Source organism: Chinchilla lanigera, unplaced genomic scaffold, assembly GCF_000276665.1.
Source record: "Chinchilla lanigera isolate Chin_1 unplaced genomic scaffold, ChiLan1.0 scaffold00041, whole genome shotgun sequence".
NCBI lineage: Eukaryota > Metazoa > Chordata > Mammalia > Rodentia > Chinchillidae > Chinchilla > Chinchilla lanigera.
Window position 1 is genome coordinate 15,536,109 of NW_004955442.1, and position 15,792 is coordinate 15,551,900.

At 44.0% G+C, this 15,792-nt stretch overlaps 2 protein-coding genes across 16 annotated transcripts in view; both read right to left on the reverse strand.

Moving 5' to 3' along the window:
* The window catches only part of Mapk8ip3 (mitogen-activated protein kinase 8 interacting protein 3), a 46,390-nt gene extending 37,200 nt beyond the window's left edge, over nt 1–9,190 (reverse strand). For all 14 annotated transcript variants that reach the window (XM_005391537.2, XM_005391531.2, XM_005391529.2 and 11 more), the window contains exon 1: nt 8,706–9,190. In XM_005391537.2, coding sequence (XP_005391594.1) covers nt 8,706–9,023 — 318 coding nt within the window. In that variant the 5' untranslated portion in view covers nt 9,024–9,190. The remainder of the gene's footprint in view (nt 1–8,705) is intronic.
* A 3,924-nt stretch (nt 9,191–13,114) lies between these two features.
* Hn1l (hematological and neurological expressed 1-like) overlaps nt 13,115–15,792 on the reverse strand; it is a 13,805-nt gene continuing 11,127 nt past the window's right edge. For both annotated transcript variants that reach the window (XM_005391540.2, XM_005391541.2), the window contains exons 4-5: nt 15,370–15,418; nt 13,115–14,199 (exon numbers count right to left, since the gene is read on the reverse strand). In XM_005391540.2, coding sequence (XP_005391597.1) covers nt 14,012–14,199; nt 15,370–15,418 — 237 coding nt within the window. In that variant the 3' untranslated portion in view covers nt 13,115–14,011. The remainder of the gene's footprint in view (nt 14,200–15,369; nt 15,419–15,792) is intronic.

Consider the following 15,792-nt stretch of genomic DNA (forward strand, 5'->3'; position numbering starts at 1 on the left):
GTTGTGAGTTCGAGCCCAGCCTGGGCTACAAAGTGAGCTCAAGGCCAGCCTGAACTGCACAGCAAGACCCTGTCTCAAAAAAGACAAAAAAAAAAAAAAAAAAGATAGGTGGAAGATCACATGGGTCACTGTTTACAATTTCAGTTCCTTCATTATTAGTGATACCAAACACTTTTTCATAAACTTATTGATCATATATACTACTTCTTTGGTAACCAACCATTCTGGACATATATTTCTTACTGACTTTTAAGGACTAATTGAGACCTTGTCTTACACTGGCCAAGTGTTTTTCCCAAGGTGGACCTTGTATGTGAAGCAGTTTCAGTTCCATTTACTTAATAATTGATTCTTTCAGACTGGAAGTATAACTCAGTAGTAGAGTGTTTGTCTAGCATGCATACAGCCCTGGGTTCAGTATCCAGCACCAAGAACCAAAAACCAAGAATTAAACAGGCCAGGCGTGGTGGCCTGTAATCCCAGCACTTGGGATACTGAGCAGGAGGACTGCTTCAAGTTCGAGGCCAGCCTGAATTACATAGTGAAACCCTATGTCAAAAAGACAAATACCAAACTCCCATAAACAAACCTTATAGCTCTAAAATATTGTCCTTTTCATGTGCTAAATTTTACTACACATTTCACTGTTCTCTGAACTAGACCAACAGAAGTTTTTAGGGTTTTGATTGTGTTACTGGGGACTAATCTCAGGGCCTTCACACTGAACGTGAGATCTTATCTCACTGTCCTGGTGTGCTGGGATTATAGGTGTCCCATATACCTAAGACTGGTTTTTCTGGAAAAGTTTATTTATTTAAAATATACATAATCATTTATCATTTTATTGTATTCTTTTCCAAGAATTGCCTTATGTTGTTTTTTTTTTTTTTTTTTCTTTTTTTGGGCTGCAGCTTAAGCATGACACCTCACACATACCAGATAAGCACTCTATACTGAGCTATATGTCCAGCACTCAAAGAAAGGGTTTTTGGGCACTATAGTTACAGTATGTTTCAGTACCTGATGGATGCTTTCCCTATCAAATCCTCCTTTTCAATATCACCTTGATTATTTCAGATGGACTTGGGAATCACCTTGAATTGCTCACGTAAGGACCATGTATCTGCCTGTTGGACAGCAACAGGCCCTAATCCTTGGGATGGGGAAGAACCTCAGTCCTCTTCCTCAGTGAAATTCATGGTGAAGAGAAAACTCGTCCTGAGCAAGAGGGGAGTATGTGATGGGCACTTGGGGCTGGAAGAAGGGCAATTTTTCCTTCTTTAAGCCACTAACTGTCCTCTTTTGAACTATACTACCAAGGTTTCATACAAAAAACAGGGTTTTGGTGACTGTGTCATTCACTAGAATTTTTCCCATCTATGTTTCATCACACCACTTGTATTTTAGCTGGGGGTGGTTAGTGCACACCTGCAATCCTAACACTCTGGGAGGCCAAGGAAGGAGGACTACAAGTTCAAGCCCAGCCTGGGCATCTTGGTGACTTAAAGAGATCCTGCCTCAAAATGAAAAAGGGCTGGGGATGTAGTTTAGTGCGAAGGCCTTGGGTAAATCCCCAGTATCAAAGGAGTGGTATCCACCTGCATTCAATGTATGAGAGATAGCTGAAAGATTTCCAAACTAAAGATAATGCAGTAAAAACCACTCTAGAGTTTTTAGGTCAAGACAAAATTCTTTGTGCACATATTCATTGTATGTTCCATGGGTTGGAATCTACTGTAACTGAAATTAACATCTATCTAAACAAGTCTAATAAGATGTCACATGGCATGTGATAAACCAGATGGATAAGGCCACTCGCATGCCAAATCTTTTGAGCACCTCACAGAGCAATGACTACCACTTGTGTGATGAAGGAAAATACATTGGGCATTTTACTCCTACAATCTAGATATGAAGGGGCTGGTTTTCATTTCTAAGTACAAATATCCTCTAATTCCCTTTAAGATATGTTTCAAAGATGAACTCCCCACTCTCCCATTAATGAAGTATCATTTTAAAATTAAATTCAGCTTTTGTTTTTAAAATCTGCTGTTTGGTAATTTTCAACATATATATTAAAATAACCTGATAGCACAGACTCTTCTTGAAGCTGAGTAGGTTTTTCTTAGTATTCCATGGAACAAGATCATTTTTCTCATTTTATATGTAAAAAGGCAAAGCAAAGAAGTCAATTGACTTTTTGTGTCAAAGTAAAATCAAGATGACAAGTGTGCCTGCCCTGGTGGTACAGGTTTGTTATCCCAGTACTCTGGGAGGCTGAGGTAGAAGGGTTGCAAATTTGAGCCTAGCCTGGACAATTTAGCAATTAAAAAAAAAAAAAGTCCCAGGATGTAAAGTGATGATCTGGCAAACTCTCTTAGAATATACTCATTACATTTCTGTAACCCAAACACATTTTAGTGAGAAAGTAAATTAACATTTTAGATTGAATCCTTCCCTCTTATATGTCCTTTAGGCCAGGATAACAAGGGAACTCATTCAGTGCCAGCTGGTTTATTAGAAATGAATGCCAATAGGAATCAAAGATCTTGTTCTTTTGCATTATTTGGGAGAATTTCCAAAATACTGCCTTTTGTTTTGTTTTGTTTTGTCTTTTGTTTTGAGTAGGCAGAGAGGCAAAAATCTGGGTGCTGGGTGCAGGATTCTGAGCCCAGCAGAAACGCACTCCTTCCAAAGCTAACTCCCAGTGATTGAAGTAACCACCCTTAAATTCATAGAGCCCTGGGGACCAGGGGTATCCCGAACACTCTGATAACAGGCTGAATCTATTGCTGTTCATAACAGGAATAGAAACTTCCCAATGCCACCAAATGAAGGTATATCCTTGGGGAGAGGGGCCCTGTCACATTTACTGGCCACCCTCCAAATCTCTTGCCCACAACTGATCAATGGACACCTGAGCTCCAAATGTCTCCACAAACACTGCAGTTCCAAAGGGTGAGACCTCCCCATAGTGACTGTGATATGTCTTTAAGATAGGGCCAATTTCAAATCAAGTCAGAAACAGACTCCAGCTTCTCAGTTTTCTGACTTCCTCCAGCAGACCTGTGTTTGTTGGTGCTAACAAGCCTGCTCCTGTGTGGTGGCTGTCCCAAGATCCTATAAAGAAGCAACTGATATATGTATCATGATCATATAAAAGTAGAGCCCATTAGCTCCATCAACAAGACATGAACAAATACACAATGGGATCCTGCTCAGTAAGGAAGGAAGATGCACCCAATAATCTGGATGAATCTCAAAGTCAAGAAGTCAAACGAAAGAAACTGGACAAAAAAAGTGTACATACTGCACAATTTCATCCACATGAAATTCTAGAAAATGCAAATTAACCCTCAGTAGGAGAAAGCAGATCAGTGGTCACTTGGGGATGGAGGAGGCAGAGTGGTAGAGGATGAAATTACAAAAGAGAACTCCAGGCTGAAGGGCACCTTCACTGCCCTCACAGTGGGAGATGGTTTCAGGGTTTTACATTAAACTGTACACTAAACATGTGTAGTTTAGTATAGCATACGTCAATGATACCTCAATAAAATTATCAGTCCCCCAAAAAAGAAAGAATAAAAGATGCAACCCAGGCTGAAAGAGTCAATCCTGTGCCCATCAGCACAGATTACTTCTAGGTGCCAGGGATTTCCCAGCAGACCTTTTTTCAGCCCTGTGAGAATTTCATCACCTTCCTGCTGTTTCCTAGACAGCTAGCACCTCCTTTCCCATCTCATACTACTCTCTTCTGCTTGATTTCCTGTATCAGAAACCCATTGCTTTGGGATCTTCTCTCTTTCTGGAACACATTCCGTGAAAAAACTCCAAACCTACCATTTAAGCATCTCCTTTCTTGCCTAATACTAACTTAGAAATTCATCACTGGCCCTTATATGAAGTCCACAGATGCACTGTCTAGTACTGTGACCCTAACTTCATGCAGCTGTTTCAACACAAATTAATTAAAAGGAAAAACAAGGCAGAATGTTTGCCGTATGTACATAAGGCCCTGGGTTCTATGCCCAACACTGAGGGGAAAAAAAATAAAGAATAGGGGGCTGGGGATTTAGCTCAGCGGCAAAAGCGCCTGCCTGGCAAGCGCAAGGTCGTGAGTTCGGTTCCCGGTACCGGAGAAAAACTAAAAAAAAAAACTAAACATAAATAAATAAATAAATAAAGAATAAAGAATAACAATTGAAAACCCAGTTCTTCAGTTCCATGAGTCACACCTGTACATACTTAAAGGTTCCCAGTGGCAATGACTACTGAATTGAACAACACAAAATAGGGAATGTCCACCACCAGAGAAAATAGGCTGGACACAAGAACTTCTCCAAAAAGATCATCCCTAACCTTTAGGAAGTAAAGTATCTGTGCAATGAGATGTGCACAGAGGCAGGAATGTGGACAGTTTCTCTATGTGTGTAGCAAGGAACAAGAGAACAGTCCTGGGGCTAGACTAATCAGATGAACGGTCCCTTTGTAGTTTAACTTGGGGAAGCCTACATGAGGAGGGACAGCCAGGGAATAATGAGGGCCATTCACACTCTCTTCAGCATACAGTCATATTAGGGAGTCTGAGTACAGGGACCAGATGGCTAAAGCCCCTAAAGGGGTCCGGACAGTGGGACCAGCACATATGGGAGAGGAAGTGAAGATCAGGTCTCTTCCTACCCTAAGAGCACATGGGAACTTGATGGAAAGGAGACATCCTATGTCTTGCACATTGTCAGGATGTCACAGGCTCAGTGAGCAGCTGTGGGTCTTCCTGTGGAGCAGAAATCTTATCACCAGGTTACACAAATGCCAGATTAGGGCACATCCTGGGGAAGGACTGACCTCAGCTGTCACAATGCAAGGTCAAGAAGAGGAGAGAATGAGGACCCATTCCAGAATACTGGAGACTATAGGGACATTCAGGATCCCTGAGGCCTTAGCAGAGTAAGAAAAGCAACACAGAAAGATGCACATTTAGGAATCCAAGTGAAGAGTACTACTTAAGCAACTTCTCTGTATATTATTTTATTTTATTTCTATATATTATTTTAAAAGAGAAAATTTAGAGGGATAGCTCAATGGCAGAGTATGTGATTAGCATGTGCAAAGAAAACCCTGGGCTCTATCCCCAGCCCTGCAAACAAATACCACCCTATTTGTTTGCAGTTTTTTGGGGGGCGCAGGTACCGGAACTCGAACTCAAGTTCTCATGCTTGCCAGGCAGGCGTTACACCAGTGAACTAAATCCCTGGTCCCAAAACACATAGTTTTTAAAAACTTTAAAAAAAAGATATTTAATTTAGAAATCCTGATTGTGGAGGAACTGACTTTCATCAGTTCTCAGTTCCACCATCTATCTGGGCCGCAACTGATCTCCCCCATATTTTTTCTGGCTGAGAAGCACCTCCTTTTGCTCATGATGTCTGAACTTACTTGCTTCCATTTTTAATAGTGACTGTTTGAGACTAGGGATATAGCTCATTGCATGCACAAGGTCCTGTGTTCAGTTCCCAGCACTGGGAGAAAAATGCTAGTGACTGATACTGCTACACTGAAACAACTTTTGTAGGCAATGAGGAAAGGCAGCTCTGGCTACATCTTAGCAACTTCATCTGGAAAAAATTAATGTTTAAAAACTGTTCATTCGGGGCTGGGGATTTAGCTCAGAGGCACAGCGCCTGCCTGGCAAGCGCAAGGTCGTGAGTTCAATTCCTGGTACCGGAAAAAAACCAAACCAAAACCAAAACCAAACAAAACCAAACCAAATCAGACCAAACCAAACCAAACAAAACAAAACTGTTCATTATGGGCTGAAGGTAGGTCAGTGGTAGAATGCTTGGCTAGCATGGACAAGGCCCTGGGTTTCTTCCCTAGTATGCCAGGAAAACAAACAACAAACAACTTACTCTTCATATTACAAGGCAGCCGAAGAAACTTTAGGCTCTAAGCAGTGGTGAACTTACTATTTGTAATATAAGAAACAAGAGCAAAAACTTCTGATCTGTGAGTAATTCGTTTATGAAAGATCACTTCTACAGAGTAGGATTACAGTATTTAGGTACTGTTTCTTTTTGCTTCCAGCTTAACCCTGTTCAAATATTCTTCTATAGTTACTTTTGTCCAAACAGGAAAAAAATAAGTCTTGGATCAAACTCTCCTCCATTTGGATGCTTTCCTTAAGTAGCGTCAAATGCTGAATCATCAGCAAATATCCACATACACATCCTGGGGACAGAATACCTACCTACGTTGCTTGAGATAAGCTGAGGGATGCTACTAGGGGCTTCTTTGGGGTTTAGGAGATTTTAAGGCAAATAATGACCGCTGCTACTTGTCATCTCTCAAATACTATTTTTCTTCTTTTAAGCTACATGCTCATTACTACAAGGAAAAGGGCTCTGCTGCCTAGACAAGCACAACACATGCAGCCATTCTACTTGGCTTCCCTGGAGACCACATGAGGTCCCAGGACAGCCAGCCAGCTGCCCCTTTCCAATCCTCTTCTCTTCCAATGGAAAGAACTGAGGGATTTAAAACACTTTATATCAAACATGATCAATCAGAAACCACTAAACCTGCAGGCAGGGATGCCCAGGGTTTGTCATCCTAGTCTACCCTGATTCCACCAGGGATTCTGCCCTAGTAGCCAAATCTACCTTGCCCCAATTTTCCAGGCAACCAACTGCCAACTATGGCTCTCGGCACTTAAGATGGAACCGATCTGCCTCAGCTGGTAATCCATTCACTTCACAAATGTGGTCACTGTGACCTAGAGGCTGGGGAAAGATGAGTGCAGCTCCTGAAGACAGGGCTAGTGTTCAAGCTGGTGTCTGCAGATTCCAGTCCCAAAGTACTAGCCACCCAGTTTCACACCCCAGGAATCTCTTTCATTGGGGTTATTACTGGGCACAGGATAAAGAGAAGATAGAGATTTTGCTCTGTTCAAGGCTAGAAACAAAAACAAACCATAAAAGCTCTGCAGATTCTGCCTGCTCAGAAGGCTGCAGGCGGCTCAGGTTACCCATGTCTGACTAAGCCTAATCAAGCAGAATGGCTGGGCCGTTTTGACAGCTCAACCCAGATGCTCTGCACCACCACACGCCTGCAGCCTGTGATGTCCACATGCATCACACACATCTGTGATGATGAGTCTCTGCCTAGAAAAAGAAGCTACTCTACAGTGCTTCCACAAAACTGAAAGTGAAATGTCCACTTGATTCCATAATGGAGTTAGAATAGCCAATATTTACAGTATTTAGCCCTTTTCTTTAGTTGTAACATCACCTGAGGTCTTTCCAAGGGTATACTATTAGCATTTAACCTCAGCTTCTACTGATCAGCCCAACATGTTTCTTACTGTGCTCACAAAGCTCTCTGTACTCCTCTGAGACCTGGGGCAATGGTGAGTCTTGACACTGCAACGATCTTCTTTTTTTGTTTTGTTTTGGTTTTTTGAGACAGGGTCTCATTAAGTAGTTCAGGCTGGCCTCAAACTCACTATGTAGCCCAGGCTGGCCTCAAACTCGAAGTGATCCTCCTGCCTCAGCCTCCTGAGTGCTGGGATTACAGGCATGTACCACCACGCCCAGCTACAATCTTTTGCAGACCACAATACACCACCACCATTCCTAGTCCTGCCTGAAGTAAGTAGGAAGGCAACGATATTTAATGGAGGTAGAACTACAAGGTTACAACTCAGCCTTAAAGCTGTCCATCTTGATTTTCTCCTTTCAGTTCCTCCTTATCTACTATTATGACCACAGGCATACATGCAAAAGAAAGGAAATCAACCTGAAACCTCTCTCAGGCATTATAAGGCCCCCAAGAGGCCTCAGACAGTAAGTGGTCAGAGCAGCAGAGGGTGGTACCCAGCACAAGGCAGGCAGTCACAGCTGCATGACTGGCCAGTGGGAGCCCCGGCACTTGACTTCTGGGAAGCAGTGCCGTAACTCCCTGCAGCAGCCTGACCAGGAGGGAAGTGCCCAAGACAAGCAGAAAGGTCTGCTCTGCATCCTGGCCTGGTGCTTTTGGAGTATATGATCTTGGTCCAACCCTTCCACACCTCAGATCCAGTTTCCTCTCCACTGAAATGCCTCTAGTCACTCTGAAGTCTCAAATTCTGGGAGCTCTTGAGCCTCTTTACGTTGAGAGGATGGAGCCTGTCTAGTGGGGTCTAAGCCCACCGAACCTGCAGCAGCGATGCCCAGGGCTTACCATCCAACACTGTACTGACTCCATCAGGGCTTCTGCCCCAAAGGTCAGGTTCACCTCACCCCAATTCTCAGATAACTCAATAGACCCAGCCTCTGCACAGGCGCAAGAGCCAAAAGCAAACCACAGTAAGCAGGAATGATTCAAGATAAACACACGTTCAACCAAACGAGGGCACCAACTACGGTAGTTTAAGAAAGAGCCAAACACCAAAACAATTTTTAATTTCAATACCAAAGACTCTAAGCTTGTGTTCAGGGCAACTTCACTGAAAAGGAATTTAATCTCATTTATGAAGATGCTTCCTATCGTAAAGAAGAGCATCGCTCACTGACAGAAAAACTGAATTTCTGGGCTTGGAGATCATCTAGGGCAACTCGCTCTCCGACCTACAGAATATCAAACTTCGAGAGGGCGGGCGCACGACCAAGGTCCCGGGCACGCGAGGAGGGGGCAGCCCCGGGTTTGTTCCCCAGCCCAGGCCCGCGCACCTCCTCCGCCTGCTTGCGCAGCGCCTTCTCGCGCTCGTACTGCGTGAGCAGCTGTTCGTTGTCCTCGCGCAGCAGCTCCAGCTCCACCTCGTGCTCCTGGTTCTCGCTCAGCACCGAGTCCAGGTTCTCCAGCACGTTCACCACCAGAGGCATGAGCTCCTTTACCACCTCCTCATCGTAGCAGTGGATTAGGCGCTCGAACTCGCGGTAGATAGAGCCCGCCAGGCCCGACACGCGCTCCGACATCACCGAGCCCGAGCAATAGTCATCCTGATACACCACCACCCCGCCGCTCTCGTCCATCTGGATCTCCATCATCGCGGCGGCCACCGCGGCCGCCAGCGCGGCTCGCTCCGGCTGCCCGGGTTCGCAGGATGCTGTCGCCTCAGGCCTGCCGGCGTCACCTCAGGCCGCAGCTGCACCTGCCGCCGTAGATGCTTGCTCGGCCGCACCCGTCACTCGCTCGCCGGAAGTCGCGCCAGCCGGGCGGAGGGGATTGAGCCGCATCGCGCCCCGCCCTGCGCGGTGATGTCAGAGGAAGCGGGGCAGCTACACTTCCGGCCGCGTTCTTCCAGGCCTGGCTATCACCCTGCGGTAGTTCCTAAGGTGGATATGCGGACGTTTCACTGGGATCGCCTGGACCAGCGTGGTCCCCAGCGCGCTTCTCCACCTCACTTTGTTACTTTCACCCTGTCCGCTTTTTTTTTTTCAGGCCAGTGTAATTTATTCAAGTTGCTCACAGGACTATACTTCGATGTTCCTGTACGTTTGGCCCCCACACTTCGCCCGTTTTGCCTGTTTCCTACGTGATCTTGCCTTATGTGATACCCACGCAGCTCCGTATTGGTAGGCCTGCTTTGCGCAGGCGCTCTCCGACTCTGCAATAGACTTCGCTAGTTGAGACTTCTTTCAGTAATTTGCTGCCCAAATGTACAAGTTGCTTTTTGGCCAGGGACACTGTGAACCCTGAACTATTTGGGGGCCTCGCAGCCATTGTGAATTCCCGTCAAACCCCATTACTGAATGACGCTAACAGAAGTAGTTTCTTACTCCTGCTTGTCCCCATTTGAAACGTTTCCAGGTTGGCTCAGTTTCTCATAGTATTCTCTCAAACCCATGAAGCCTCCTGTAGCTGATGCCCCAACCATTATTCACGTTTTCCTCCTGATATTTAATTTGCTGTGTAAAGATGTTCACCTATACCACTAGTCACTGGACTTAATTGTCAGTTTGAAATTGCCTGGGTTTTAATCCCAAGAGACTTAATCCTCCCAGTCATTTCTGAGCCTGCAAAGCAAGGTACCTTCATGTTACCAACCTATTGGGAAAGTGGCTTAACGTGGGACGGGACATGGACTATCTCTATAAAATGGTATTGGGAATCAATGTTACCAACAATTGGTTTTACACTGTCAAAATTATGAAGCAGGACAAAAGCAAGAGTATAATTCCTAGTCAGTTACGGTAAGCTTGTATTTCCAAAGATGTTTTGTTTCTGCTTTAGGCCGTTTCCAGAAATCCAACCCTTGAAAACTCCTCAGTGGCATACAACAGGGCAGCCTACCACAGGGAGTGCCACCAGACTCAGGCATGAACTTTTTAAAACTATAAACATGCCAATGCTGGATAATTACTGGTGCTTATTGAATGGCATAACTGGTTTACTTCTCATAGCTAAGCGAAGCTTTCAGGTTTGGAATACTTTTTCACTAGAAGACCTTAAATGTAAAACTGGCACATATATTTCAAATGTTCTACTTTAATTCCTAAATGTGTGCCCTAATGCCTGCTTAAGTCACGGGGCTGGTGCCTCTCATTTCTTCCCAAGTTAAATTTCAGATAGCACTTTGTGGTCACATGTAAAACGGAACATTTCACTAATATTCTCCAAGAATGCCAAGGATCAAGGAAATAAAAGTTCAGAAAGAATGAACCAGACATCTGGAAGTATGTGCATGCTTGCAAGGTCTCACTCCCTAAGGTATATCACAAATACAACAGAACAATACTTGGGCCCCTATGTAAGACTTCAGTGTTTACACAGGGCTTGAGCAGCTGCTACTAACAGGTAATATATCTTCAATGCCTAACCCAAGTCTTGGAACTTACTCTACACGTTTAATCATATGGCAAAGAACAAAGATGGTGTTTCAAGTAACCCATGTTGGCTTTCTTTGTCAAGTCTTGGTTTCCACTGAAGCCCCAATGCAATAGGCAAGACAATGTGGATCCTCCTACAGGGAGGCTCTTCAGGCAGGCAACTGGAGTTACATCTCCCTTGAACCTACATAGTGCTTATAAGGATTAAGTCTGATTTTAGGACATATGAAAATAGCCAGTGCATAGAGGAAAGGCATCCAACCTGTGCTTTCTCTTGTCATTTCAACCAGTCAATTCTTGCAGTGAATAAACTGGATAAAATTGTTTTTATATTTGCTGTTATATTCTTATAAAAATTAACAAAGAATATGCATTTTTTAGTCACCCTATAGTTAAATAACTGGACTGATAAATGGTTAAAGACCTAAAGTTCTTTAGGACAAGTAGTGTGAGAAAAAAGAACTATTACATTTAACTTACAGAATATTAAGTTATTAATAATTTTTTGCATACTCCTTCTCATTCTGCCCAAAGCTTTGAGAAAATTGATTTGCATCTACTAGATAAATGGGAAGGCAGGATCAGGACAAGGGGGTCCTTCACCAATGAAAAGCTGTAAGGGAAGTTGCAGAGTCCAGGCATTCTGTTTGTAAAATCAACCACCGAGGACAGCATATGCACACAAAACAGACAAGTACTGAGTTCATTCATGGTTACTAAATTTAATTCAACTGTTATACCCAATTCTGCCTTGTAAAAATAAAAAAGGTTCCTATCAAAATTACATTGTGATGTGAGGACAGATTTCTTGCTTTGATACAGCTCTAGAAAAAACGTTGGCACCAAATGCACTTAAAGGTTTTAAGGCTTAATAAAAATACAGAGATTAGTAATTTCTCCGTGCAGCTTGGAAGCTGAGAACAGGATACATCTTTGATGCAGAGAGCATCTTCCTAATCCAGGTGACAACATACCGCTGGGCTCACCTGAGCAGGGCCACCTTTGCGCCTGGCACCGAGTGTACTGCCCAGGCCCTAAGCTTAGAGGAGGATAAGGCAAGGTGGACAGAGGAGCAAGGCAGAATGCCCTGCTGCCCAGAGGCCACTGCTTTAAGTTGCATTTTCCCATTTCTACCCAGAAATCCTTGACAGTGGGTAGAAACAGGAGCCTTCCTTGCAATGGACTGATAACAGGGGCCAGTACACTAATGGCACATTTCTTCTTGGTAATCAAATTTGAAATTCACAGATCATTTTTTTGTTAGGAAAATACAGTCACAGATGATGTACATTTCTACCACTAGACTTCTTTATAAGTTAAACAAGTTAGTGTGTGTGTGCTTAAAAAGCTAACCATCATTTAGGACTTTTTTTTAAATGGCAAAGCACTAATGCCTGAATCCAAATCATGTTCTCATAAATGACTTTGAACCACAACCCATTTGAGTTCTTATGATGTCACATGGAATTCGCGTCTCTTGGTTCTAAAGTCTGCAGGGCAACTGAAGGGGGAAACTCTTTGGTTGACATAGCCATATACAGAGACCCCTCAATGTGCCAGGAACAGGAAGTAGAGCTTCATATAGCTACTGCAGGCACTTAAAAACAGCTAGGCCAATGTGTGACTGTACAGAGCTGTGGCTTTTCCAAAGTTTAATAATGATGAGGTTTCTAACACCTGGTGTGAACTTTATAGGCACTCAGAGCAGTAGCTACACCATCTGATCCTCTCCTATCATCTTAGAGCAGGGAACTGAGGATGCAGGCCTTCCAGGGTTACCTCTGCCTGACAATGAAGCAACATGACTTCTGCCAGCTCTGTATCTTCACAAGTGAATGACAGTTTTGACTCTACCGCCAAACTATCCTGGTAAAGGAGCAATGTTTATGAATATGGCCTGGAGATTCTGCAAAGCTTTTTAAAGGTGGCTCAAGCAGCTCTTCCTCTTTGGTGTGCCTAAGCAAGGGACTTTTTTTCTGGAAGGTGTCAGAAATGCAGCCTATAGGCATTTATGTGATGCTGATTTATAAAAAACAGCTCTTTTTGATATTATTGAAGAAATCAAGAGCCAGGCATGGTGGCACATGCCTGTAATCCCAGCACTTGGGAGGCCGAGGCAGGAGGATGCTGCAAGTTCAAGACCAGCCTGGGCTACAAAGTGAGCTCAAGGCCATCCTGAACTGCATAGTGAAACCTTGTCTCAAAAAGACAAAAAAAAAAAAGAGAAAGAAAATCAACTTAAGAACGCAAGATTCTCAGGCATGTCTTCCTCCAACCAAACACAGGAACAAAGTGAGACACAGGAAAAGTTCGAATAAGCGCCCAGTGTTCAGATGTAACAAGGCAGATTTTAAGCCCTGTAGAGGCCAGCAGACCTCAAATGTAGGAAGAGCTGTGGCTTGGCAAGGAAACTCTACATCATCAATGAGGAAAAAGGCCTAGTCTTAAGGCTGATGAGAGGAAAAAAACGGAACACAAGCAAACCTGGCATGTCAAGGACCACAGTAAGTCCCTGTAGAGAAAGGCAAGCAGCTGCATGACAGCTGGCCAGGGAATTAGATGTAAGAACCAGGAAACTCAGAGGATCAGGGCACAAATACCTTCTGTAAAGAACCAGACTAAAGACAATTGCTCAGTTTTGTTTGCTGCTGAGGAACAGCAACCAAGACTGCAGGACAATACAATGGGTATAAAATGAAAAGGAGACATTGGGGTTCAACAGTAATCTCAGAAGTGAGAACCATACTGGTGACAGGTAACTAGCATTAGGATCTAAAGGGCGTGCACAGACTCCCACTGCCTTCTTAGTGTTTCTGCTCATGCTTACTTCCTCTGTCCCATAGAAATAAGACAGGCTGTCAGGGTTTTCTTTCAAAAGCTTTTAAGATGCCCAGTCCGCAGAACACTGATGCAAGAACAGGGAAAATCTGACAAGCCACCCGTTGCCCTGCACCATCTTCTCGCCCTCACACATCCTAGAGTTCTGCTCCATCAGCAACAACAAATGGGTAAACCCCAAGGGAGTCCCACTGTTTCTCAACAGTCAGGAAGGCATGGATCTCAGTGCACCTCTCAGGAGCACAGGAAAGCACTGAGCAGCCAGCCTCATACACACAAAAACCCTCCCACCCCATTCTTTTGGGTTAAAGAAGATGTTAACATCTGATACCCTATCTCAAGTTTCTGGTCTGGCTATAAGGAGCCTCTCAGTAGAAGGAAATGCTGGATTTGCCTCCAGGTGGGTTCAGGACCTTGTTATGAGAACGAGGCCGTGGCCCCAGCCTGGGCTCATGGTTGTCGACTGTAGGCATAGGCTCCGGCTTCTTGGTGTGGTCCACTTCTCTCAAGCTGCCCTTTGTCCCCAGCTCTTCTTGTTGTGATGTGCTTGTTGCAACTGTGGGACACAAAGTCAGCACAATGTCCATTAGAGGCAGCCACTGTCCTTGTAGGCAAGCTGTGCTAATAGAAATCTGGGTCACAGAGGAGCTAGTGAGAAATTCAGAAGGTGACAAGGAACAGAGAGAAAACAAGGCCAGGTTCTCCCTTCTGCGCCAAGGTAACTTAGTGTGCAGATACTGTTCTGGAATTGGGCAGTTAGGGCTGACTACTACAAACACTGCTTGAAGACAAGCATGGTAGCACACTTCCATAATCCTAGTACTCTGGGAGATTGAGGCAGGAGGATCCTAAGTTCGAGCCCAGCTGGAACAATATGTTAATTTAGTGAGGCCCCATTTCAAAATTTAAAAAACAAAAAACAAAGGGCTGGGGATGTGGCCCAGTGTAAGGGTGGGTTCAATGCTCAGTACCAAAAGGTGCTAAAGAGCCTTGATTTCTTCTAAGTAAGTTAGTTATTTCTATCATTTTTAATACTTCATTCCCATTTTTCCTATTTGAAGTATAAAAAGCAAAATTTTCTGGTTGTAGAAAGGAGACTACACCTTATCTGGGGATTTAGCAAGTTTCTAGACACCATTAATCTAGATTTTTTTAGGCAAGTGGGAAAAACAAACCCATTTCCAGGTATATCTTTAACCAGCTAAAAGAAATGGTGTCCCAAAGGCAGAGATCAGTGCCTACACTGGAAAGATCTGAACCTCAGCTTAGAGAACCATGGGGCAACTCCAGGTCTGAGCTCCAGACTGAGGCCCAACCACTTGCTCCTGAGAAAGACAATGGCTAGGGCCCTCCCCATAAACAGGCTTCTTGCCTCCTCTTCTCTTTGTACTCTTCTCTCTGGGTCTTTGTTCAGCCTGCTCTACCTCTTGGCAAGGAGTTTCTTAGGGGTTTTGGATTCCTGCCCTTCAGGGCAGAGATAGGCTTCTGTTAAGATAATATCTTGGTCTTAGATCTAAGCTGATTAGCAATGACTAGAAAAGAAAACCTAAGATTTTACAACAGCTGTACCCATCTCCCCCTCAAACATAAAATCCTCTTAGCATGTACCCAGGCTGGTTCTGGTCATTAGGCTTGGAAGGTGCTAATAAATACTCTCTTCCATTCTTTGAGGCACACCAACAACTCTTCTGGAGCAAAGCCATGGAGAAGGGGAGTGTTTGCTCACCTTTAAGGTCTGATTTTGGGTCTTCTCCTTCACACAAAAGAACGTGGTCCTGCAGTAAGACAAACCTTCATGTCAGAGCCCAACTGAGAACCTTTCTAGTTTCATCCCAACAGGTAACAAAAACCTGGAAACAGTTTATTTTTAACAATATTTAAAAATAAAAGTTTTACAATACTGGAGGCTGAACCCAGGGCCTTAGCCATGCTAAGCAAGTGCTCTACCACTGAAATACACCTCCAGTCTTTATTTTGAGAAAGGGTCTTGCTAAATTGATTTAGCCAGGCTGGCCTTCCTGCCTCAAGTTCCCAGAGTGTTACTATAGGCATGTACCACCATGCCTACAGAGTAATTTCTTAAATCAGTCATATTTTAAAACACTAATATATTTTTAAGGTTCAACCACATTGTGTGTGCATGTATGTA